The sequence below is a fragment of the Citrus sinensis genome, chromosome 7 (assembly GCF_022201045.2).
Source record: "Citrus sinensis cultivar Valencia sweet orange chromosome 7, DVS_A1.0, whole genome shotgun sequence".
Lineage (NCBI taxonomy): Eukaryota > Viridiplantae > Streptophyta > Magnoliopsida > Sapindales > Rutaceae > Citrus > Citrus sinensis.
Genome location: NC_068562.1, coordinates 6,421,914 through 6,446,538, shown reverse-complemented (window position 1 = coordinate 6,446,538; position 24,625 = coordinate 6,421,914). Strand labels below are relative to the sequence as shown.

The 24,625-nt window shown below is 33.5% G+C and overlaps 2 protein-coding genes, 1 long non-coding RNA gene and 1 other non-coding gene across 10 annotated transcripts; 2 read left to right on the top strand and 2 right to left on the bottom strand.

Annotated features, from left to right (window-relative positions):
* Window positions 1–599: 599 nt before the first annotated feature.
* On the bottom strand, window positions 600–3,611 carry LOC102621902 (uncharacterized). The gene is made up of 3 exons (XR_369378.4): window positions 2,882–3,611; window positions 2,582–2,782; window positions 600–1,077 (listed from the first exon to the last, which is right to left on the bottom strand). It is a non-coding gene; the product is annotated as an uncharacterized LOC102621902 (long non-coding RNA).
* A 4,041-nt stretch (window positions 3,612–7,652) lies between these two features.
* Window positions 7,653–12,389, bottom strand: LOC102622100 (uncharacterized). 3 transcript variants are annotated; one of them, XM_006466028.4, is made up of 11 exons: window positions 12,235–12,388; window positions 11,448–11,513; window positions 11,297–11,364; window positions 10,840–10,873; window positions 10,604–10,673; window positions 10,115–10,172; window positions 9,757–9,885; window positions 9,039–9,130; window positions 8,774–8,867; window positions 8,175–8,253; window positions 7,653–8,022 (listed from the first exon to the last, which is right to left on the bottom strand). In XM_006466028.4, exons 1-11 carry the CDS (start codon window positions 12,239–12,241, stop codon window positions 7,943–7,945), a joined length of 777 nt encoding a protein of 258 aa, XP_006466091.1. In that variant the 5' UTR covers window positions 12,242–12,388; the 3' UTR covers window positions 7,653–7,942. The 3 variants fall into 3 exon arrangements, with proteins under 3 accessions (XP_006466091.1, XP_052300283.1, XP_052300284.1); XM_052444323.1 differs by lacking the exon at window positions 12,235–12,388 and adding an exon at window positions 12,149–12,170; XM_052444324.1 differs by lacking the exon at window positions 11,297–11,364 and having other exon boundaries at window positions 12,235–12,389.
* Window positions 12,390–14,688: 2,299 nt separating this feature from the next.
* LOC102622398 (uncharacterized protein At1g51745) lies at window positions 14,689–19,381 on the top strand. Of its 5 annotated transcripts, none has more exons than XM_025098122.2 (4): window positions 14,689–14,827; window positions 15,270–15,646; window positions 16,613–17,658; window positions 17,925–19,381. In XM_025098122.2, exons 2-4 carry the CDS (start codon window positions 15,441–15,443, stop codon window positions 18,962–18,964), a joined length of 2,292 nt encoding a protein of 763 aa, XP_024953890.2. In that variant the 5' UTR covers window positions 14,689–14,827; window positions 15,270–15,440; the 3' UTR covers window positions 18,965–19,381. The 5 variants fall into 5 exon arrangements, with proteins under 5 accessions (XP_024953890.2, XP_006466095.2, XP_006466093.2 ...); XM_006466032.4 differs by lacking the exon at window positions 14,689–14,827 and adding an exon at window positions 14,902–15,129 and having other exon boundaries at window positions 16,613–17,652; window positions 17,958–19,381; XM_006466030.4 differs by lacking the exon at window positions 14,689–14,827 and adding an exon at window positions 14,902–15,129 and having other exon boundaries at window positions 16,613–17,652.
* Window positions 19,382–21,575: 2,194 nt separating this feature from the next.
* On the top strand, window positions 21,576–21,667 carry LOC112496417 (small nucleolar RNA R24). Its single transcript, XR_003062976.1, has one exon. It is a non-coding gene; the product is annotated as a small nucleolar RNA R24 (small nucleolar RNA).
* Window positions 21,668–24,625: the final 2,958 nt, after the last annotated feature.

Below are 24,625 nucleotides of genomic sequence, written 5' to 3'. Positions count from 1 at the left end.
TCGAAATGTTCCATAGTTTTTCCAAGGTGGTGAAGTTGCTAGAGTACTGGAGTTATGAATATTGCCCTTGAGGCAATTCAACTTTGTTTCAAGAAGCTTCTTCTGTTTTAAGGTACTGCATATTTTCTGTTCATGAGGATTTGATACCTGCATGACATTGCTGTATCCCACTCTAGTCCACTTTATTAATCAGTCTTCTACATGCTTATAACACATAATCGCTTTGCTTGTTGCCTTGTAATTGTGATTCATTTTATGACAGTAGGATTGCTTGATGCTGCAAATCTCATCCCATCTCTTGTAATTGCCTTTTGATAGTTGATAATAATGAATGAGAATTTTTTTTCTTTTTTTCCCTCTCATCTTTGTTACTAGCATTTTATTTGTGCAACCAGGAATCCATACAATGCCTGCAAATTCGTGACTATTGTGTTTTCTGAAAAATGATGATAATAAGAATGTCTTTACCTAAGAAATTCCTTTAATAAGCAGATCTCCTTTTGCAATCTTCCAAAATCAAAATAAAATTAACAGAAAGCATAATTGATGGTCATTATTTGGTGTAAAGAGTAAACAAGTAAACGAAGATAATAACAATATTTAATTAAGAATTATTTTGGAATTTACAAAGATGTGCACAACTAAAACTAATTTTCAAAATTTATTAAATGGGTGCTTAATCAGGAAATCTTTTGCATGCCCAAGGCAGATATTTATTAGCAATATATCTGGATATTACTTAATTATAACAATATGGTCTTCAACAGAGTATATATCCTGATCAAATAAGCTCATCTCCCTTTCAAAACCCGCCAAAATCAGACAAAAAGTTAGCCAGGAATAAAAAAATCAATAATCATCTAATGGTGTACTCAACTCTGTAAGTGAAACAATCTTCTTCCAGATGTAGTCACCCTTAACAATATACCTCTTCACATCTTTGCCAGGCACAGAATAGTTGCCATCTTCAATCTCAAATTCCTCCATACACTGTTCCCAACATGAGATGAGACGGGATCTGCAGCATTGAGCTATCCCGCCTTCATTAACGGGCAGCTTCTTGTACGAAAACTTGAACTGGAAAAACACATATATAAATGAATAGCGACATGCAACATTTGTTGTAAGCATGTAGAAGGCATTATCTTAGGCTCTAATTATTAAACAATTGAAAAGGCAAAAGTAATCTTACGAGTGGGAAAAGGTGTCTAAATCAAAACTGTCACTAACAAAATGAAGACCACTCATGTATACCAGAAAAACAAATTAAAGAGACAAACTTGTCATTTTATATGTGGAGACGAGGAATAAATTTTCACACGTAAATGTGAACCATAGCTAATAACATTGAGAACACTCGCATTAAAAGGAGAGGTTTAAAGGATATATAAAATAGACTTCTAAACTTAACATTTTGCTCAATTTTTCTCTGAAACATTAGCAATATGTGACAACCACATATCAACTTTTCATTCAAAATATTAGCTTCCTTAAGCATCCTGCTGATAGCTGTGTTTGGACTTCCCCCAACATCAAAAATTTGGTATAACTTTACTTCTTTCTCTTAAGTTGAATTAAACACCTAAATTTCGAACGAGGAACATTTTAAGACAAATTGATTTTTCGATGGTTATCTATGTGTCTATGTTAATATAATGGCTATCACAATTTTACCAAAGAATCAGTAAACAAACATGCAACATTTGGTTTTACATAGAGATGAATGCTTCCCTTCAGTACTTAATTGAAGTTGACAACACATTGTATATGAAATTTAAGTTGATTTCCTAAGATAGCTCTCATCATTAATTGCTCATTTAGTTCCTGCTTCCTTTCAAAAGAAAAACCTAATGTTGTTCAAGAATATAAGATGTGAACTAGAGTAATTTGATTTCCTAAAACGGTCGTTAACCATTTATCATAATACTTTTTTTGAGTTTTAGCTTATTTGCAGCTAGTTATAGGACCTATCAGCATAGTGCGGCAACCAATATAGGCTTGAATAGTTTGACTGTTTATCAGAATATTAGCTTCCTTAAGCATATATACCGATATCTGCATTTGGACTTCTCCCACATCAAAACAGTTTACAAACAAATGCAGTTCCTTCTCCAAAATGGTACCTTCTTAGTTTTTGAAAATTGACGTTTCCATGATCTCTCTGTTTCTGGATTAATACAATGGCTGACTCATGCTTGTCAAAGAATCTTTAAGCAAACATGTAACATTTAGTGTTATGCAGATGAAGTTTTCCCTAAAATTAGCATTATCTATGAAGGAAAAATATGTTGATTTCCTAATTAGATAGCTCAGCATTACTTGCTTAGTTCTTGCTTTCCTTCTAACGAAAATGCTAATGTTGTTCAATAACCTACGAGATGTAAATTAGAGTAACTGGATTCCTTAAAACAGTTGATCATAATCGTTTATCACAATAACCTTCTGTACTTTTTACCTTAAGTTATTTGCAAATAGTCAGCGGAACTATTATTAGATGAAGTAACGAATGGAACTATTGTGAGTTGCATCTCACAAATATGGAGCAAGTATTCAATTCTTTGAAATAGAAAACATGCAGAACCTTGAAAAAGAAATTTTCATATAAAGGAAATTATGGTCCTATTATGACAGTCTTTGCATGGAGTGATATCCAAAGCGCGTCATCTATAGCATCTGTCACAGCAACACTCAAACATCCTAGAGTTGGGTAAATGGTCAAATGCTTGACATTACGAAGCGGGGAAGGATGGATTTGCCTCACTTCTTCTGGAACAATCAAATTCTTGACAAAATAAAATTGAAAAATGTTAAAAAGTTTAAAGAAAATTGTCTAGAAGAGGGAAGAAATAGGATAATGAAGAATCAGCAAGAAGAAACATACCTCACCCAGAAACTTCGCAGTGTGTCCATATCACTTCAACATATTTAACATAACATTGAGTGTCCATATCATCAGTGATGAAACAGAGATCAGCTTCCGACAAAGTCAAAGCATCTGAAATGAAGGATATGATAGAACCGCTATATTTAAAAATACGTAAATTAGGAGTTTCAGTCTGCACTTCTGCCAAACTCTCACAACCCATTATGCAGAATTGCTTAAGATGGAGCCTTGAAATCTTAACACTAGTAAATCTTGGACAAGAGTCTATGGTTAAGCTCTCAAGAAGGGGACAATTTGAAATGTGGCTGCAGAGCCACTCATCTGCAATGGAAGAAGCCCTACTGATTTTCAAGGATTTAAGATTCTTACAAGAGGCTACATTTATTTCACATGGTACGAATGGGACCTCAATAACAATTGAATGGAAACTCTCTCTCCTTTGATCACCACCCATTTAAGTTCTTTATTGTCGAATACCCTGATCTCATTGAGTTTATTACTATGACCGATTAACTCTAGACTTTTAAACCCTCCACAAGTACGGATACATAAGACCTCAATCAAAGGACACCCGGCAACTAAATTCTTAATAACTTGATCATCTGCATTAACTTCTGATAGATGTAATTCTCTCAAAGAAGGTAACCACACACTTCTTGGCGACTCCAGCTTACTGCTAGTTAACACCAAGACATTTAATGATTTTGAACATAAAAACACCTGCGGAAACTTGTACTGCCAACTATCCTCTCTTCCCCATTTTTGAAGTCTTAAGTATCATTATTTTGACATCACCCTCAAGTGCAAAGTAAATGCATTGGTCAATGAAAGGTTCAAATTTTAATAAAGATGGTCTTATAGGTTTGAGGTCAAGTGCAAACATCTTTATCCTAGCCTTCTCCTTCTTTCAGCTGTGAAGAGTTTCTTCTATGTAATTGAATGCCTTCCATAACTCCACTTCCATCAATTGAGCTTCTTTTTCATTTGGTACATCTCCACGGAATTTGATTAAAGAAAGTCGAATCAAATACCAAAAAGGGGAACCTACGCCACACTTGTGCCCATGTTTTAGACAATACGCTTGTTTGAACTACTTGCTTAAACTAAAGGAATGACAAAATGTGATGTTGTATTGGTTCCGGCAAATTAGATATCTTGTCCATACCCTCCATAACATCACCAGCATCCCTGAACCAGTCTCATTGCAATTGATGACATTTATTAGAGAGAAGCAGGAAGAAGATTGGGAAATTTACAAAATTAACCCAAAATTTTTTATAATTTTCACAATTGGCCCTCTAAAGTTTTTTCTATCATAATTAGCCAAACACAAGGTTTCTTCCCCAAATTACCCTTGTCTATCAAACCAAATGCAACTTTTCTTCTCTCTCTTTATCAAACCAAACACAACCTTTCACTCTTGAATCATCAACGGCAAACGGCAACGGCAAACGATAACGACGAACGATAAAAGTAAACTTCGATCAAATAAAACCGAATCCATCCGGATCTAATACCAATCTGACACGATTCTAATAAAGTGAAATAGAGTCAACTTGATTTTATTCGACAAAAGAGTTTCAATGTGATTCTATGTTGGTGCGACAAACGCCTGTCACACCAACTTCACATAAAAAAAAAAAAACAAATTGTAACTTGGTGCGACAGGCTACCTGTCGCACCAACTTCACGTAAAAAAACATTATAAGTTGGTGCGACAGGTTGCCTATCGCACTAAAGTTGGTACGACAGGCTGGCTGTCACCCAAACTTTGTGCGATTGGCAGTTTGTCACACCAAGTTCCAATTTTTATTTTTTTTACGTGAAGTTGGTGTGACAGGCTGCCTGTCGCCCAGATCATGTGCGACAGGCTGCCTGTCGCCCAGATCATGTGCGACAGGCACGCTGTCGCACCTGATTAGGCGCGATGCCTCCCGGCACTAAGCCCACGCCAACTTCAATCTTCTCCCATGCACCACACCAACAATTTCAACCATGCCATCAACATCACAAACACTTCAATCTTCACTCACCACCACCAACACAACAAGAAAATCACAACATAAAAGAAGAATAGAAAATAAAACATGCTTCAAAATCTAGGGTTTTTGAACTAATCTTTGATTTTAGATCTTGACCGAAATTTTGGTGATGTTGGCTGTCGAAGGTGGACTCCGGGAAGCCACCGGCGATGAGTGACCATCTTGGGAGAGAAACCGTTGGTTAGAGAGAGAGAGAGAGAGAGAGAGAGAGAGAGAGAGAGAGAGAGAGAGAGGAAGTTTGTTGAGAATGGAATGGGTATTTTCGGCACTTGAGATGGTTTTTGGCTAATGTTGATAGGAAACAGTTTGGAGGGTTAAATGTAAAAATTATAAAAAAATTTGGGTTATTTTTATAAATTTCCCTAAAAAATTCCACTAAACCAATTTCATTCATTGAGTGAAAATAATTATGATCTAGGCACAAGAGAAATTTAGTCAAATTCAGCTTAATTTATTTAAATAAAAAGAAAACACTCACGAAAGGCTTAAAAAGATTATTCATTCACACGGAAAATAAATTTGGCAAAGAAAATCAAGAACAGAATTTGAAGATTGATCACAGAGATATGGGTTGAATAGAATCTAAAATACCTGTCCAATCCCATGCCTGCCGTCTAAAGCATGCAGCAGCAGAAGCATAAATATAATATAATAAATTAACAATAATACTAACAGTAATGGTGATTGTGCTTGTAACCTGAAACCAACAAACAAAGATTTACGGAATTAATTAATGAGTACTGATCGATTGATGGAATCACAATAATTGTTTTGTACAAATAAATATATACAATAATTGAAATAAAAATATCATCATCAGTTACATCACATAACACATTTCAAGTAATAATGTCACAAACGGTGAGTCCCGACTCCCAGTTCCCACCCGTAATAAATCAAGCATAAGTTACGTAAGGCTAAAGAGTAGTTTGTTGAACCTCAGTAGTCAGTGCACGTGGTAAAGAAACATTAATAAGTTTATAAAGCTGAACATTGTACGTTGGTTTGTTGATTCTTTGACAATCGTGGATAGATCGAATCTCGACTTCTTAATAGAAGAAACATTAAGTTTTGGTCTAAATATTGTTGCTATTGCCCGTTGGCAGGAATTTGGAACACTGATGTAGTGATAGTCATACCTGCTTTACGACTCCGAGGCTTCTTGTAATAATTGAATTATTTTTTACTTTTCCGTTGAGTGAAAAATCTATTGATGGTAGTGGTTAATGGATTGGTCAACATATCCGTGTAAAATTTCAAGACCCAATCCATGATGTCAAATCTCTCTCCAATAATACCAAACATGGCTCAATCAAATAAGGACCACCCATTTACTCGAGTGGTCAATTAAATAAAACTATTTAAAACTACTCAAATAAATAGTGAAGGTCATAAGCCATGATAATTACAAATAAAGACTTAGAAGTGGACATGGAATGGAGTTTATTAGGTTTGTTAGAAACTAATCCAACCCACTATTAATTATGTTTAAACAAATGACTCAGTTTAATTAAATAAACATATTCAACTCAACTCAATCAAGCCCTTAAATTATTAGATTGAATTAGATTAGGCTGATCAGAATGATTAAAATTAAAAATTTTAAAATTGAAACATTAAAGTTTAAAAAAAATTAATGTTTAAAATCAAAATTCAAATAGTGAAAACAGAAAAAATAAAAAACACACATACACACAAAAACACACACATCACTCTTTATCATGACATTATATTTCGTCCATTGTAGCCAACATCTATCAATCAAGTCAAACTCGGTGAGCCTTTTACATTTCAGGCCCAGCCCAATTTGTTCATCAGAATAGTGCACATTATGCAGTTTTGAAGCCCAACCTATTTAATTTTCATTAATTTTATTCTTTTAATTAAAATGGATTAAAGTTCTATCGACCCCTATCTATTAATAAGAAGGAAAATTAAATTGACGGCAATTATCTTCAATTCCTAAAACAAAATTTTTAATCCCTTTACTTAGTTTCTAAGGTGCTGCATCTGTGGATTTTTATTTGATCATGGCAGATTCGTGACGGCGTCGAATTTGGATCTTCCATTTTGGCCAAATTGATCATTGCATTTATAATTATTTGATTAAAAAAACAAATCGAATAAATTAATACTAACTTTTACTATCCCGACTTGAGCTAATAAGCTAAACTATTAAGATAATATTTCTCTAAAAAATTTTGTGTACCTCTATGGTCGGATTCATAACGTAAATTGATAATTTGTTAAAGTACGAATATATTTGACTGATATTTTATTGTATACAACATGACTCTCATGTCACTTATTTTCTCCTTATCTTTAATTTTTCTTATCGCATCTAGAAGTTCTGAAAATAAATCCTCAAATTGCAATAAATTTTGAATTTTATTTTTTGGTTAATTTAATGTATGTGTTAGTGAATTGATTCATATTCAATTGATTATATCGGTAAAATATAGTGAATTTTTAATTGATTAAATGTACATTCATTGAATTGCAAACACACTATATAAATTAATACATTATAATTTATCAGTTAATTAATAGATTTCTATAGTCCCAAATCTATTAATTTATGAGTAATACTAGAAATCTAAACATTTAAGTCCCAATAAATGTGGCATTCATCAATTTAATAATAGAATAAAGTAATAAGTAATTTTACATTTATCATTTAACAGATAAGTAACATATAGTATTGGGACTAAAGTTTAAAATTCAAGTATTGAAATCTCTAATATTATAATTAATTATAGAGATTATAATGTATCTTCCAAAAGTTCTTAAATAGAAGACAAATTCCATTTTTCACTAAATCTCAACAGGTTGCTATACGGAAAATGGCACAAAGTATGTTCTGTTTTGCTCAAGATACACTAGGATTAGAAACTGAACTCTCCCACCCAAGATAACTGGGGCTAATATATTAAGATGACGCCCAGAACAATACTAATAATCTTCAGTGCCAGCAGTCATTTCCGACAAGAACATTCGTAGTTTATAATGCTTCCATTCAGCTCGGCTGCCTTGAAGAGTGAGTGGACGAGTCAGATTTCTCAGCAAGATAATGTTCAAGCATATCTACCTCGTCATCTGCAATTCACCAAAGAAATAAATATGTCTTCCCACTAGGTTTCCATGGAATAATGACGGATGAATTTTATTCATAACTCTTTAAGAAATGGTATATATATGCTCTTGCTATTGTCAGCAGATGAACTAATGGGATGGTAAGTAAGATTCACCTTCAAAATCATCATCATCAAAGTCAATATCTTCGTCATCCTCATCATCAGATACTTCATTGACTGTAACTGCACCTTTCTGTGTAAGCCAGAGAAGTTAACATAAAGGGCACTCAAGTAAAAATGGCACCTCTGTATTTTTAAAGAAATATCACGAAGTACCAACTTCTCCACTTCTATTGATAAAAAGGAAAACAAACAAAAATGAAATTCCCAACTCAAAACCAAGCTCACACAGACAATAATATATGCATCCTTTACCAGACCATATACAAAAAGAGTGGTGTAAAATCAACTGTTTCTGGTCAGAAAACAATGTCTTACACCTCATTGAGATAGCTAGTCCACTCCCATGATTAATGTTATAAGAATATTGAAGTTCACATTCCATTGCCCTGGTCATAGACATAGCAGAAACGAAGATATGATAGTTTCCAACATACAATAGTTCTGTTATCTAGTACTCCACCCATAGTAATGCTTCTCCATCCATAATAATGCTATCACTAATAATCTACTGATGATATGAACATGCAACTAAAAGCATATTTAGTCTACAGGTACCAGATTTTGGTGCATCTGAACAGACAGAGAGATACCTGAGATACTGCAGTAGCTCTTCCACTTTCAAACCATTGTCTGCCTGTGAGCTTTTTCTCCTTGGGTGCTGTTAACGCAGACTCAGGCATTAACCTGAAAGTGGAAGCAACGTCATTTAAGATGGATATAATCATTCAAACAAATATATAGTATCTTAGGAATGGTCCAGCCATAGCAGGTTGAGCGCCCAAGAGATACAAATCTCTTTGAAAAGGAAAACTGACAACCAAATGTAAACTTTTTCATGTGATTTGTAGGACTCACTTGGCGCGCTCCAATGCCAACTCTGCCTCAAACCTTTCCCTCCATGCTAAAAATGTCTCAACAGTGACTGGTTCTCCATGTGGAACAATTACCTATTATGGTGAAAAATATTAACAAAAAGCAAAAAGAAGTAGAAGAAGAGGAGAAGAACAGAAGGAATGAAACAGCCTAGTCTCCTCCATAAACACGAACTTTGGCAGAAACGAAAAAAATAATAATAAGAAAGGTGCAATAATAGAGAGACAACTAAAAAGTCACAAAAGCAAATGTGAAGAATGGACAACACCCATCACTAAATATTTCACACAATTTTTCTACCTTATAGATGGATCAACTCTCATTCATTTGGAATCAGGAGGTGCAAGATATAATATTTTTTTCCTTTTTCCCCTCTGTTGATCAGAAATTTCCCTTTGATTTTGATAAGAGTTCCACCCCATACCAGCAGCCAATATAAAAGGAACATCACATTCTCCACAAACAGATTTAAATTATCAACACAATCATTACCATGCATGAAATAAGTGGAAAAGCAAGTTCCATATATATATGTAAGTAGCTTAAACTATGGACCAGTAGCACACCATACAGTAGTGATGTTTCATTGTCAATGTGCATAGTGAGGTTTTGGTATCTTCGACAGTAGTTCACTTAGAACTTGTATATATACTTCAATTTAGCAAATGTATAAACAGAGTACTGTAAAGAAAAAGACTACCTCATCTTTTTCCAACTCTTCTTCTCCAGTGTTATCAATACCGGCATCCTGGCTATATCTTTCAGACAGCCACTCCTTAGCTGATGTAACCAGTGTATAAATCATGGCCATACCAAGATTTTCAGATGCCTGCAGAACCCAAGTATCTGGAAGGTCATTTTAACTCATCAAGATTTCACTGTAAATACTGTTATCCTTTTCAGTTTAAATTAATCTTTCCAACTCCGGAAATTTAAATCTTTAGTAGAAATGCATAGAGACAGAACAACATCAGGATGCTGTGTGCGTTGTCTAACCTATAGAATAAAGTGAAAAAGTAAAAATGCAAGTAGCACCAAAAAGTTCTTGCAAAACATACCTCTTGCTCAAGCTTTTCTTTCAAGATTTTAAGATCACCAGCTTGAATTCCTCGCAAGCTGAACCATGAATACAAACTTCAGGCTTAAAAATGCATGTTCATTAAAAAAAATTAAAAATAAAAATCCACAAACAAACAAACAGTGAGTCTCAAATAAGGGTATAGCTCCTAATTATCTGCGATTAACAATCTGAATGATGTAGACAGGTTAGGCGCTTATCAAAAAGAGAAAAATGGAAAAGAGATGCAGCTCTGTGATATGCTTGAAGATCAGCTGGCACTCAAAGATGAAGGCAGTTAATGAAGAAAGGGTAGTTATTTGCTGTGTTAAGCTGGTCTGGTATTTGAAGAGCATTACAGAAGTTTAGGAAAGAGTCAAGAAAATTCAAGTAAAAGTTGAAATTGGTAACATATGGAAAAATAACACCCTACCAATAGTAGAGTATTCTCATGGGAGGATAGTAGACCTACAAAGAAGGGCATACAAACCTTTTTACATTCAAAAGTGGAGGTTCATCAGGATACTTCTCTGTGTGTGAGAAAATTAAAGCCAACTCAACTGCAAAAAGAAGTTTAAGCCACAAGCTTATGTCCATGATGAATATAAAATCCTGAACTAAGAAAGCCAGCAAGTAAAGCTCCCATGCCAAACCAAACTGGTTAGGCTTTGATGATGAATAAAATACAACGATTCATGGGGGAATTTATAACCGAAAAATAGTAACCTGGAGGCATTGTTGACTCATCTGCCTCATCATCCTGTTGAACAGAAAACAAGGTAATTACATTAAGAAAATGGACTTTCCAAAGCACAAACATAGTCAAAAGATCCCTATTCTTGTCTTTCTAAATTTGCCATATCATGGCAAATTTAGATCACTAACACGTTGACCAAAATAATAATGGCTCCTTATATAACCATAAGTATGAAGAACCTAGTAGAGTTACTGATAAGAATCAAACATAGTCATCCATTTACACAGAAAACACAGCAACTTCCAAAAATTTCTTTCAGCCCCCAAATTTAAAATTGTATTTGGGTGATAGATTGCTTTCGGCTCAATAAACCTCTGCTTAATATCTGATCACAGGAAGAAGCTTCAACCCAGCTTCATAAGTTTAGACATTAGAAGGCTCACATTTTAAAAAAAAAAAACCTCTAATTTCCTACTTATCACATACCTGTGGAGATAACGTTACTTGGAAACATTGATTGGAAGTATTTAATCCACTCTCACCAGAGTGAATTTCTGTTATGAAGCAGACCACAGAAACCCAAGACTCAGTACAGAATGGTAGAAACAGAGACCCGAAAGTATAAACACCCACAAACCTTTGAATTCATCCATAAGTATTGCCTCTAAAGCTTCGATTTCCATCTCCTGTTCCTGCACATGGTCTGTAAAACATAGTTTAAGACAAAGGAAACTAACAGAAAGAACATATAAACAAAGATAAGAAATCTTACAAAAATGTTCAATGTCTAAACATATAATACGACTATGCCATCAACTTCTAATTGATAATGGTCTTACTTTGAACCACTTACAGACAATATCTTGCAACATTGAGTACAACTCCAAACTGTTTTACATGAAAATTAACTTCTTTCATTTTTTCCAAAGAAAGATCTTTCTACACTCTCATACACACAAATGTGAATAATCAATTATTAGTCTCTACATGCTAGCACCAAAGCACCATTAGCGCTAACAATAATAGACTCGAGCAGGAAAAAGAAAAAGAAAAAACTAAAACAAGCTGATGAAAGCTTTAAGAGAACCGAATTATAAAATTAATCATAAAAATTAAATCTTGCTGATACTTCTAATTAATTATCGCTATAAGCATCAAAGTTTCATCACTAAAAGTGCTCAGGGTAATCAATATGTTTTAAAATAAATAAATACATTCGAACTAGAGCTGGAATGCCCGAAAATTAACTCAAGAAGAGAACTTTGATTAGGAATAAATTGAGGCATCACGCAATTGAGTTGCATTAAAAGGAAAAAAAAAAAAGAAATTCAAAAGTGCCTTATTAGACGTAACCATATGCGTATAGATTCAATATTGAATATTCTAAATAAAATTTTAAAATTGAACACTGGAAGTAGCATTACCAGTCATTGTTATTGATACGTTTTGATTAGTTTCTCTTCTTCTTTCTGTCTTCAGTTCTCCCAGTCCAAAGGTACGTGAGAGACAAAAAAAGCTTAATAAACCTAAAACCAAATTTAAACGCACCGTTTAATTGTTTGGGCTGCAACCTTCGTCAGGCGCGTTTAGTGATTCATAATTAAAATAGACTCGAATTGAAATATATGGGATCAGAATGACAAACGAGGATTAAAATAAATTATTTATTTAAAGAGTAATGATATAGTCATAAATTTTTGTATAAATTTATTTTGTATAAATTAATGTGACATTATAAGATTGGTTAAATTAAATATCATTTGGCCCACATGATTTGTTTTTATTATTTTATATTTTTATTCGACCAATAAATTAATGACACGTCTGTTTGTATAAAATAAATTTATACAAGAATTTGTGGCTGTATCATTACTCTTATTTAAACTATATGAATGAGAATAAGTTGTATTATTATTAATGCATTTACCTTATTTTGTAATTGGAATAAATTACTGGAAGTTACTAAAATAATTTTACGTAGTTTTTTTTTTATATGAAATCTGAATGAATATGAATTTGACTAAAATTTGAATCGGTCTGAATGCATATATCTAAATAATTTTTTTAATATTTGAATATAAGTGTTAATTTGTTTGTTTTTCAAAAAAAAATCTTAAATATGATATTTTGACATATATAATCTTATAAATATTAACTTATATTTATTGGTTAAACACATGACAAGCTATAAATAAATTATTTAGTTAGTAACAAAAAGTTGATAATTTTTACCTTAACAAAGCATGAAAAGTAAAATATATATCAAATACACGAGCTTTTTTACACTGACATATGATGCTTATAATGTTATTTTTAGTATATTATATTGATATTTTTCTTGTTAATCAGATAAGTCAATCAATAATTGTTTAATCATTGGAATAAAAATTAATGTATTAAATGAAATTCAAAAATCTATTATAAAAATAGTAAATATAAATACAAAGAGATGAACCTATATATTATAAAATACATTCACCTAAAGATCTATTATGTTTAAAATTCTCATTCACAAAAAAAAAATAGTTGAATACATGTAAAAGGAAAAAGATAAATAAAAAATAATAAAAGGATAATTTGTATAATATAAAATAAATTTATTTAATACGGTATTAATGAGAAAGAATATTAAAGTTTTATTTTATTATTTTATCATTTAAATAAAAGTCAGAATATTTAATTTTTTCTATTTAAACCTAAGCATCTTATAATCAGATATAAGTGATTAAAAGCAAACAAAACAAAAACTGAAAATAATTAAGATTCAAAATTCAGCCAAAAAAAAAACAACCCCAAACTGTTGATCTGCAGTTGTGAAATATCAGCCGTCTATTGCTTGATCATCATAAACGGACGCATGCATAAACAGCCGTTGATTCGTAGGCCCTACTCTTGCATGTAGGACACTAGGACATGTGTGGGAAAAAATCCTATGCAACTTGTCTACCCAAATGATACGACTTCTTGGTTAGACAGTACAATACATGCAGTTTCACATAATTAAGAAATTAAGAAGTTTGATTATTATCGAATTTCATGCCACGTCATCAGAAATATGAATAGCTGTTTGGATGCCATTATACTATTTAGAAGATGATTGATGTTTGTGTTTGTACATTTGAATACGCTTGTCAATAATTAATTATTTAGCAAATTTGAGTAAATTCATTGACAGTCATAAATGGGATAAAATACAGAAAAATAATTGGCAATTATTTGCGTTGAAAAAATAAGAGATTATTCCAACAATTATTTGCTTAACAGCATGTGTTTCAGCGTTTACATAACAAGTTTAAATTATTTATTGTTTATAATCAAATTTAAGCATCCACTAAATTACCAAATTTTTAAGAGTGGAATGGTTTTGCAACAATTCTATTCTTATAATATATAGTGTCAATACAAATTTAAATATATCAATTTAATGTCTGAATCGAGGTATTATATCATTTATGCGTGAAATAAAATTCATTTTGTAAACAACAAAAATATTTAACATTTAAGTATGCCACGCGTCATTAAAGATTCCTAAATAAAATCTCATTATTTATTATGTAAAACATATTGACATTAACGAATATTCAATAAAATTACCACGTGTAAAAAATGAATCACGATCATCAATCAAGAAATTATTGAAAATACTATGTTATCATGTGTCATGTAAAATTTTAATTTATTATTTTTTAAAATATAAATTCAGTACTCTTACATGCATAAAGAAATCCAAAGTTATCAAGTAAATTCAAAATTGTTGTCTGGCATGAATAAAAATGTAAAAATAAACTCATGGAAAGAAATTGAATAAAATTTATGAAAATAAATAAAGTTAATAGTTGTATATTAAAAACCGTACTAAAGAGTGAGAATGCCTCACTCGCTAGGCTTTACTCTGCGCTCTTTAATATTTTTCTTCTCTCACCCAAACGCATACGCACAGTACAGTACAGACAAACAATCCCTCTCTTCTCTCTCTTTCTGGTGAAAACAGAGGAAAAAAAAAAAGAAAAAAAAAAGGTGCGCTTTTTTTTTCATTTATTAATAATAATATTAATGATTATTATTATTATTTTTGTGGGTTTTAATATTTTGATCCGAAGCACAGAACGCATTTCATTTTACTTCACAGTTTCTGTCGTACTATGTTCAAAACCCACATAAACAAGACAGAGATTTTTGCTTCTACAAAATCTCAACGCAACTCTAGTACTAAAAAACACTAAAGAAAAAGAGAAAAAAAAAAAAAACAGATTTTTTTAAATTTTCTTGTATTTTTCTCGTAATTAGATCTATTTTAAGCATAAAGCTCTTTACTTCAGGTATCGTTTTCAAAAAGTTTTAATTTGTTGCCTTTTAGGATTTTTTTTTGAAAAATATTTTTTCTGGGTTCTGTACAGCATGCAATATTTGCTTTTGTTTTGCTGATTTTGTTTACTGGGTTTGTCTTCTGTGTTCACAGGCTTAAAGGGTTTGTATGCTCTTGTTCAAAAAACAAACCCGTGTCGCATGAACGGCCAAGATTGATTTATGAGATCAGTTTGGTGGGTTTTTAAAAATTAGTTGATAATTTTTGTAGTGTATTTTTTGTTTTTATAGAAATCGTAGATTTTTGGTAGTGTGGGTTTTTGTGATGATGGGTAGTCCTGAATCTGAAGATGATGGCAACAGAAACAATAACATTGACCCGGCTGTTGGCGGGTTGGTTTGGGTACGGAGACGAAACGGGACGTGGTGGCCGGGTCGGATTCTGGGTCTTGATGAGATTTCTGAGGGTTGTTTGGTCTCACCAAGATCTGGTACCCCTGTTAAGCTTCTCGGCCGCGAGGATGCCAGTGTGTGAGTGCCCCATTTACTTTTCTTACTTAGCTTTCTCCTTGCTTTTAACTGTTTCTGCCTTGATTATTTCTGCTAGTGGAAGCTTGGTGATGATCTTTTATGTTGTTTGTTATTGTGATTTTTGTGCTACTGTAGTCTTGATAGTCACTTAGCTTGATGGTTGAGCTTGAGCTTGTGGTTTTTGACCCAAAAATAAAGACCAGGCAATGAATGAAAATGAGCCTGCTAGTTCTCTTTTTGGGATTTTCATCTTATTAATGTAATTGGTTGTCTGTGTCGCTGGAGTTTGATGTTCTGGGTTTGAGACCAGGCAAGAATGGGATGCAGTGGGATACTTGTATTTGAAGATTCAGAAAAGGGAAGGTAGCATAATAATTGGTTTCATTTGAAGTTGTTTGCTTGCAAAGTTTTCTAATAACGAGTTTGTCATTTGAAGTTGTATGAGGGGACTGGAGGTTGTTACTTTAGTTTATATGAGCCCTTCAAAGTTTATGTCATATACGCATTGAACAATTTGTTGATATGGCTGAGTTCAGGGAACCATACAGAGCATTGGCTTTTTAATGATAGAAATTAGAACATTGTGTTTTAGGTGTAAGCTTGAGGTTTGCTGCATGTAAGAGATGCATGCTTAATATGTGTGTGTCTTGGATCAGTTCTAAGAGACAATAATAGAATTTTATAGGATTACACAACCAATGCTTTTGGATGTCTCAAAATATTTCTTTTAATATGAGAAGTAGACAAGACTAGCTATCTGTAGGCAGGAACCAAACTCTTATCTATGTTTTATGTTCTTGATAATATTCTGATATTGCCTTTAAGTATTTTGAATGTGGTTGAAGAGTAATTAAGTTATTGCTCTTACAATGTTGGCTTCTTTAAATTTCTGGGTGTTAAGTTTTCAATTGATGTGTGCATGTTGTCTAAATTTTTTGACTAAATCTATTTGTTTTGATGGCTTAGGGATTGGTATAATCTTGAAAAGTCTAAGAGGGTAAAGGCGTTCCGTTGTGGAGAATACGATGAATGCATTGCAAAAGCAAAGGCTTCTGCTGCAAGTTCAGGTAAGAAAGCTGTGAAGTACGCTAGGAGGGAAGATGCCATCCTTCACGCTCTTGAGCTTGAGAGTGCTCGCTTAGGCAAGGATCATCCAGACTACTGGGTTAGACCTGATAATTCAGGTGGGGATCAAGGTAGTTTGACAGGAGAATCTCCTGTGATGTCCCATTCTAGCAAAGAAAATGAGGATATGACTGATCAAACAAGTGATTCTGAAGACAGTTCAGATTCAGCACCTGAATTATCTCAATATGGAATTTCTTTTCAAGAGCCTAATCTTATTAACGGTTCTAAAGAGCTCTCTGTGCAAGGAAAAAGGAGAAGAACACCAAATGACTCGGAGGATGATGGAATGGAGGGAACAAAGCGTATGAGAGGACTTGAGGACCTTGGCATGGGAGTAGGCTCAAAAAGGAAAGTACAGGCTGGGGGGGCACCTGAGTTAATTCAACAAGAAAGTGCTTCATTGTGCAATTCACAAAATGGCAATGTGTCTAATGGAGGTCCTGTGAGTGGTAGCAAAGGTTGTTCTTCAACTTTAAAAAGAAAGAGAACTCCTGTGGCGAATGTCCATGAATTCTTAAAGAGGAAAAATCGCCGTCGGCCTTTGACAAAAGTTTTGGAGAGTACGGCTATGGTGTCTGTCCCAGTTATTTGTGATCAACTTGCCACTTCAAACGGCTCATCTCTTCCAGGGTTATCTGACAGCAAAGCTTCTGTAGTAGAATCTAATGAGTCAAGGAAAAGTACATCTGTGGTAATTAACAACTCTGAAAGCACTGGAGTTTCATATGACAATGGCGTCTCATTAAATGCCTCTGGACCTGCTTGTGATGGTAGCCATAGCAATCAAAAGATGAAGGAGACTGAAATTTCCAGCATACCAGGTTTGGCAGGGAAAGACAGGTTGTTTGATGTGCCATTTGTTGGGGAGGATAAACATGGTACAGGTATTCTTGACCAACACATTTGTGAACTTCAGTATTTATGTAGCCTAATCATTATAATAGAGGGTTAGTCAAACTTGCTCCGTTTCCAGCCTTGTGCCATTAATGCTCTTGTCATAATGATTAGGAAATATGTGTGGTTGTGGACTCTCTTCTCCCTTCTTGAATTCGCAGAGGGAGGAAAAGATGAAAGTTAGTAGTGTGAAAGTTTTCTTATTTTAATTTTTAGATTTTCCTTCTTTTATTAATTTACAATTTGATTATGCTAGGTATTTCTCCTATAATTGTGCCTTCTTCACCAGGGAAGCCTCAAGTTGGTGTCTCAGGAAGGCAACCTAGTCAATGCAGTGAAGTTGAAGCTGTAACTTTGAGGAACGAGGGGCTTAATGAATCTGGTTCTCCCTGTTCCATGGCTGTTCATGCCAATAATATTAGCCAGAGGATGGAGAAAGGTACATCAAAGTGGCAGTCAAAAGGAAAGAGGAAGTCAAGACATATGAGTAAGAATAGAAAACAGGCCTCAAGAAAATATTCAGACATGAATGATGAACCAAATACTTTTGTCGACAGTTTGCACCGCCTGGATGGTCTCTCTCATGGTTCTTTTGATCACAAGGTTGATTGTGATAGCATTTGTGGTTCCAAGTTGAAATCTGAAACTGAAGAGCAGCCTTGGGGCAAGTCTTTACCTCATATGAGAACCACAGAGGTGAAGCTGTTGTCCGATGAATCCTTGAATCCAAAAAGGTCACTTCCCTTTCGTCAGACTCGGTACACAGTTCACTCCAGATATCAGGATTTTCCCGTCAGAAACCTTTGTGTTGATTCTGTACTGTACAACGTTGAGCTTGAGGTGAAAGCTGGCTACCGGCGACAGCATGTTCCACTGGTTTCCCTCATGAGTAAATTGAATGGTAAAGCTATCATAGGTCACCCTCTGATGGTTGAAGTTTTGGGTGATGGCTATTGTGATGGCATGGAATCTGATGCAACTCGTGTGTTTGTTGTGGAGTCTGCTCCAATGGGTTATCCAGTTAAGCAAAAATCAGAAGCTGGAAGAAATTCCAACAAGCGTAAAAAATTATCATCACGCTACTCATCAAGTAAATCACTGAAATCCAGAAAACCTGAGTCGTTATCCAAAAAGATTCGGAAACTCTCCTCCCTAACTAGCCAAGTAGAGAGGAAGCCAGCGGAGCAGAAGCCCAAGGGTCCTGTAATTTCTTGTATCCCTCTAAAGTTAGTGTTCAGTAGGATAAATGAAGCAGTGAATGGTTCTGCGAGACCGGCAAACCGAGCTTTGACATGAAGCAACTTGTGAATTTGGTACCCGCGGGGAGAGGTTACAGTAGGTGCTTTCTACTATAAATTTGGTCAGTGTACTGGGCATTTTTATCTGAATTGATTGCCTAGTATCTGCTGCATACTTAGCAGGACTCTTTGCATAGCTAGAATCCATTTGTACAATTTCGTGACATTTGGCTGTTGTAGGTGTAAGAACTAGGAAGGATGAAGGCCTCCTGCTTTTCCTATGTAAATAGTGTAACATTAGTTGAGTTGTAAAGCTGGTGATCTGGTATTAGGAGGCTCTTGTTACCTGCTATTGGGTTCTTAATTCATGAATTGAGGTGGAGTCAAGAGGGCTATTAACTTTATTTTCTTCAGTTACTTGATTTGGAACATGAGTAGTAATTTATACCTAGCGCCAGCAATTTTTTCTTTGTTATGTCTTTAGGGTGTGTTAGTTAAGCAAATCACAGTACATGGGATTGCATGTTTGGTAAATCTTCAATGCTGTATGCTGTATTCTAATGTATTATGGGTTTGTTTAACATGGCACGGTTCATATTATTATTTTTAATTTATTTAAATAAAAATATATATTATTAAGGGGAAAAGCTACCCACAATCTTAAGGTTTGTTGAAATGATTATCCACATCATTTTAGTTTTATAAATGATCACGTAGATCTCTTTTTTATATAACGTAGTACATATTACACAAAATATAATATTACATTGCAGTAGAATATAAAATAAAGCAATATAACTTAATGCAATATAATTAATACGATATGATAAACTTAATGTTAATTTAGAATGTTTGTCTTACATAATACAATTAAAATAGTGTTGTTGGTATTTGATGTTTGATATCCTCTCTCTAATTTGCACTCTTAGGATAAGTTAAATGGTATTTTCCAAAATTACTAATTCTTTGTACAATTTTAATATCTTTTTAACTTTTTTTTTTTTTTTGAGAAAAAATAACAAGGACTGAGATCTAATCTTTAGTATCAGCTGTAATTTTGTAAAGTGCAAGATACACAAATGTGACGTCTCATGGCATTCTGTATTAATAATAATTTGGGATGATGTAACATGTTTTTTCTATTACAAGGGTTTTCAAGGAGATATAAAATATGTTTTCTGGATCGGTTAAACTGTAAATAACTACCAAAACTACTAATCATAATAATAGGAAGAAGAAGAATAAGAAGGGTATTCTTGTCACTCAAAAATTTACTGGACAGAACCGTAATAATTGGAAATTAACCCTACCCTCCAAGTAATAGAACTCTTAAAATTAAAAAGAGAACTAAATTAGGGTTTATGGCTTCATTTTAGAAGTAAAACCCTATCAGCCTCCACTCGAGATATCCAAATCAATCAAAACCAGAATCCCCGACAGCTACGATCTCTATGATTCGATGGAATTTGTTTTCTAGACTCTGTAATTTAAGATTAATTGGATTTTGATTTTGTGGTGATTTGGTTTGGTTTTGGGGGAGTGTAGGTTAACAGAAGATGGCAACAGTGGGGGGGCAGTTGATATGGGAGATTGTGAAGAAGAACAACTGTTTTTTGGTGAAGGAGTTTGGAAGAGGATCTGCTAGTGCTCAGTTTAGCAAAGAGACTAACAATCTCTACAAATCTTAACACTTTCAAGCGCTGTAATCACATGTTCTGTTTATAAATTTGGTGGGAGAAAAATTGAATGCTCTACTTTTGTTTTTGGTCGGTTTTGTGGGAATAGGGGAAAAAAAAATTAAGCTTGTAAGTGGGTGGTGTTTGGTTGCTTAGGTTATTGCTGAACTGCTTTGCTTGTTGAGGAAATTTGATTTGAGCTTCTTCTTGTATGCTAAAGAATAGATGAAGATCTTAGTTTTTGAATTTTGACATTTTATTATTATGTTTATGTGAAATGATTTTTTTGGATTCGATGATTCCTTACTGTTTGATACCCTAGAAAATGAACCTTGGATGCTGATTGTTTTGAGTCCAAAGATAGTGTTATTAAGTTCTTACAGTTTTTGGCTTAAGTAGAATTTGAAGTTTGGCCTCTGATTAGTTTAGAAGTTTCAATTGCATTTCTTAATTGAGTCTAGAGCTTGGTTAACTAGTCTGCTTGAGATCTCATTTTAAAAAAAAAAAATAGTCTGCTTGAGAGTCTTACAGTGTGGTTCTGTGTTAGGATTGGCTAACTAGAAAACAGTTACCATTCAACCTGGGAAAGATCAAGTTGTGGTGCTTGCGACGACTAAAACCAAGAAACAGAATAAACCCGCTGCATTACTTCACAAATCTGTTATGAAACATGAGATCCACAGAATGGCAAAGGTGATAGCTAGTCACGTAATTTAGAAGTCTGTTGCTTTTATCTAGCATGATTTTCATTTTCTAATGCTTCCTTGGTCTATCACTTGGATGAATGCTTACTATCATTTGTATTGTATTTTGGATTTTGTTTGCTAAGTGAATGAAGGAAGCTTCTTAATCTTGATTTGAATTTCTTTATCTTTGGTCATGTAATAACAGTTGGATTTTCAATATGTTTTTCCAGAAATTTGACAAAAGGCATAGTGCCTGATTACTTCCAATTTGAATTCGTTATTTAGCTTTTTACCACCTTTTTCCTCCTTAGCAGTGATGAAGCACTAACTTGTAAGAAGAAACCTGTCTTAATGGTTTCTCCAATGAAATTCACTAGTTACGCTTGGCTTCTGAGCTTACGATTAAAATTGTTGCTCTAATGATTTTTCCTTACATCATTGGTGATAACTGCTAGCTTCGTACACGTTAGTATGAAGTTGGTATGCTCAGTTAAGCTAGTCATGTTCTGAATAGTCTTGCCACTGCAGATGGTGAACTGTGTTTGTGATTGTTGACAATAGTGGAGTTTTTTTTTTTCATATTATCTCCTCTCCTCTGCTATTGCAAACATTTGCAGGTTGGAGATAACTACTACCAGCCAGATCTGAAGAATGCGGTTGAGTGGTTTTCATCAAAGCCTTAAAGTTGCAAGATCTGGTGTCAAGAAGAGGAATAGACAAGTTGTGAACATATGCCGTCGGAGTTGAGAGGGTGCTGTGGTGCTTGATTTATGCCGATTAAAACGCTAAAAACTTGTTTTCGTTACTTTTTTTTTTTTTCTTTTGGGGGTTTATTTTTAGATTTAAAAGTAAAGAGATCACAATTTTGTCGGTCAGCCTATGCTGCATTAGATATATGGTGATATTCGTGGCATTGAAGGCAAAATTTTGGCTAGAAAAGAATTGCGTCCTTGTTCTCTACCTCTCTTTGCCTAGCGATCAGCCACGTGCTTCTGATTTAAGCCCCGTTTTCACAAGTAAAAAATTGGGTGGAAAGAAAAAATAGAAATTCATGAATTATTACATCAAAATGTTGGTGGTTCTTTATTGGCAAGAAAAAAAAATCAAAGCCGAAAAACCAACGTCTTTAGGATTTAATTTTCCAACATTCATCATATGAAAAGTCACTCAAGTTGCATACCCAGTATCATTGCATTTGCTTGTCTAATTAGTGGTAGCAATGAACCAATGGTGGCCACCCAAAACAACAGATGTTGGCTGGCAAAACAGATCATTAGATTATGTTCATGTTGTGTGAGTTTCATGTTATGTCAAATCTAAGACGTTTTAAACTAGGGGTGGGCATATTTTAACCCAACCGATCCAAACCGACGGTTTAGGTCGGTTTGGATCGGTTTCATTAATAAAAATACTGGTTTCGGTTTATTGGATTATAAACTGATATCACTCGGTTTGGATTTTGGTTTGGAAAGATTTCAAATGGATTCAAACCGATTCAATCCAAAATTTACACTTTCATACGTACACAAAGGAAATGTACACTTACATACACAATAGCATATCTCTTACTATAAAAACAAAAAGATAAACCTAATTTTCCAAACACTCACGCCTCTACCTCCACCTCCAGACTCCAGTGCTTCCTATTCCTAATTCCTATCATTCTCTAACTCTCTCAATCTCAAATTCTCAATCACTCATTCTCAAGTCTCCTGAGGTATGTTTTGATTTTATTTTTCTTGCTAAGATTTTATTTCATTTTAGTTAAAAGTAAAAATAGATTTTGGTATAATTGATGATAATTTATTTGATTAATTATTTTTCTTGCTACGATTTTATTTCATTTTAGTCAAAGTTAAAATGGATTTAGGTATAATTGATGATAATTTATTTGATTAATTATTTTTCTTGCTACGATTTTATTTCATTTAATTATTTTTCTTGATTTTATTTTTCTTGCTACGATTTTATTTCATTTTAGCCTAAGTTAAAATGGATTTAGGTATAATTGATGATAATTTATTTGATTAATTATTTTTCTTGGTTTTATTTTTCTTGCTGTGATTTTATTTCATTTTAGTCCAAGTTAAAATGGATTTAGGTATAATACTATAATTGATGATAATTTATTTGATTAATTAATTCCATAACTATTTTTTTAATCTTTATTAATTGTAGAAGCTCTCAACATGGAAGATAATTCTAATATGAATGATATCATGAAAGATGGAGAAACATTGATGGATGATTTTCTGGAACCTAAAAGTAAGAAATCTAAAATAGGGGGTGGTCGTCTTCATGACAGTGAAAGGGGTTCAAAAGCTTGGCCTCATCATATCAAAGATAAAGTGAATAAGACATGTAAGTGCAAATATTGTGGGAAGCAGTATAAGTGTGATAGTAAGTTTAATGAGACTTCTAATTTGTGGACTCACTTAAGGAACAATGTGAAAAATATTGGGCTACTTTAGATGATGAGACTCAAACTAAACTAGCAAGCTTCCGTGTTAAGAAAAAAAAGTCTAATATGGCAAGTGGTAGTGGCACTGGGAATACTGTGTATGGTAGTGGGTTGGGTCTTGCTGGAAAGTTTGATAAGGAGGATTGTAGGAAGACTGTAGCTATGTATTTTATTCTTAATGAGGTTCTATTTAGGGAAGTAGAGTCTTATGGGTTTCATTTTTTGTGCGATAAACTTTGTCCTAGATTTGGCCCTCCTTCTAGGAGAACACTTGTTAGAGATACATATCAATTGTATTTAGCTGAGAAGGCAGCATTGAAAAATATGTTTATTGCAAGTAAGTATAGAGTTTCTATTACTATAGACACTTGGACTTAGGGGTGGGCAAATTCGGTTTGGATCGGTTTGAGACATATTATCAAACCGATCCAAACTTATCAGTTTGAAATATTCCCAAACCGATATAGACATAAATTTTTTATAAACCGAACTGATCCAAACCGACTGGATCAGTTTGGATCGGTTTGGATCTTCGGTTTGAGTTCTAATAACAGAATATATACTGGTTTTATATTTGTTCACAATAGAATAATTTTAATAAACAAAATCTCTCCATGTTCAATCAAAACAAACTTACAAAATTTGTTCACAACATAATACATTATAATAAAAAAGTTCTCCCCATGTTCAATCAAAACAAACTCACAAAATTAAAATAAATTTGAACAACATTTAACAATCAAAATATTGTGCATTTGTCGTCAAAACTTATGCCCAATTGCTTTTCATTTGTCAAAATCTGCATAAAATGGCAAATATAATTAGTTAGATTACTTAACTTAGAATATAATGTAATTATACAATATTTAAAGCATAGTTACCTTGCTCCACAGACG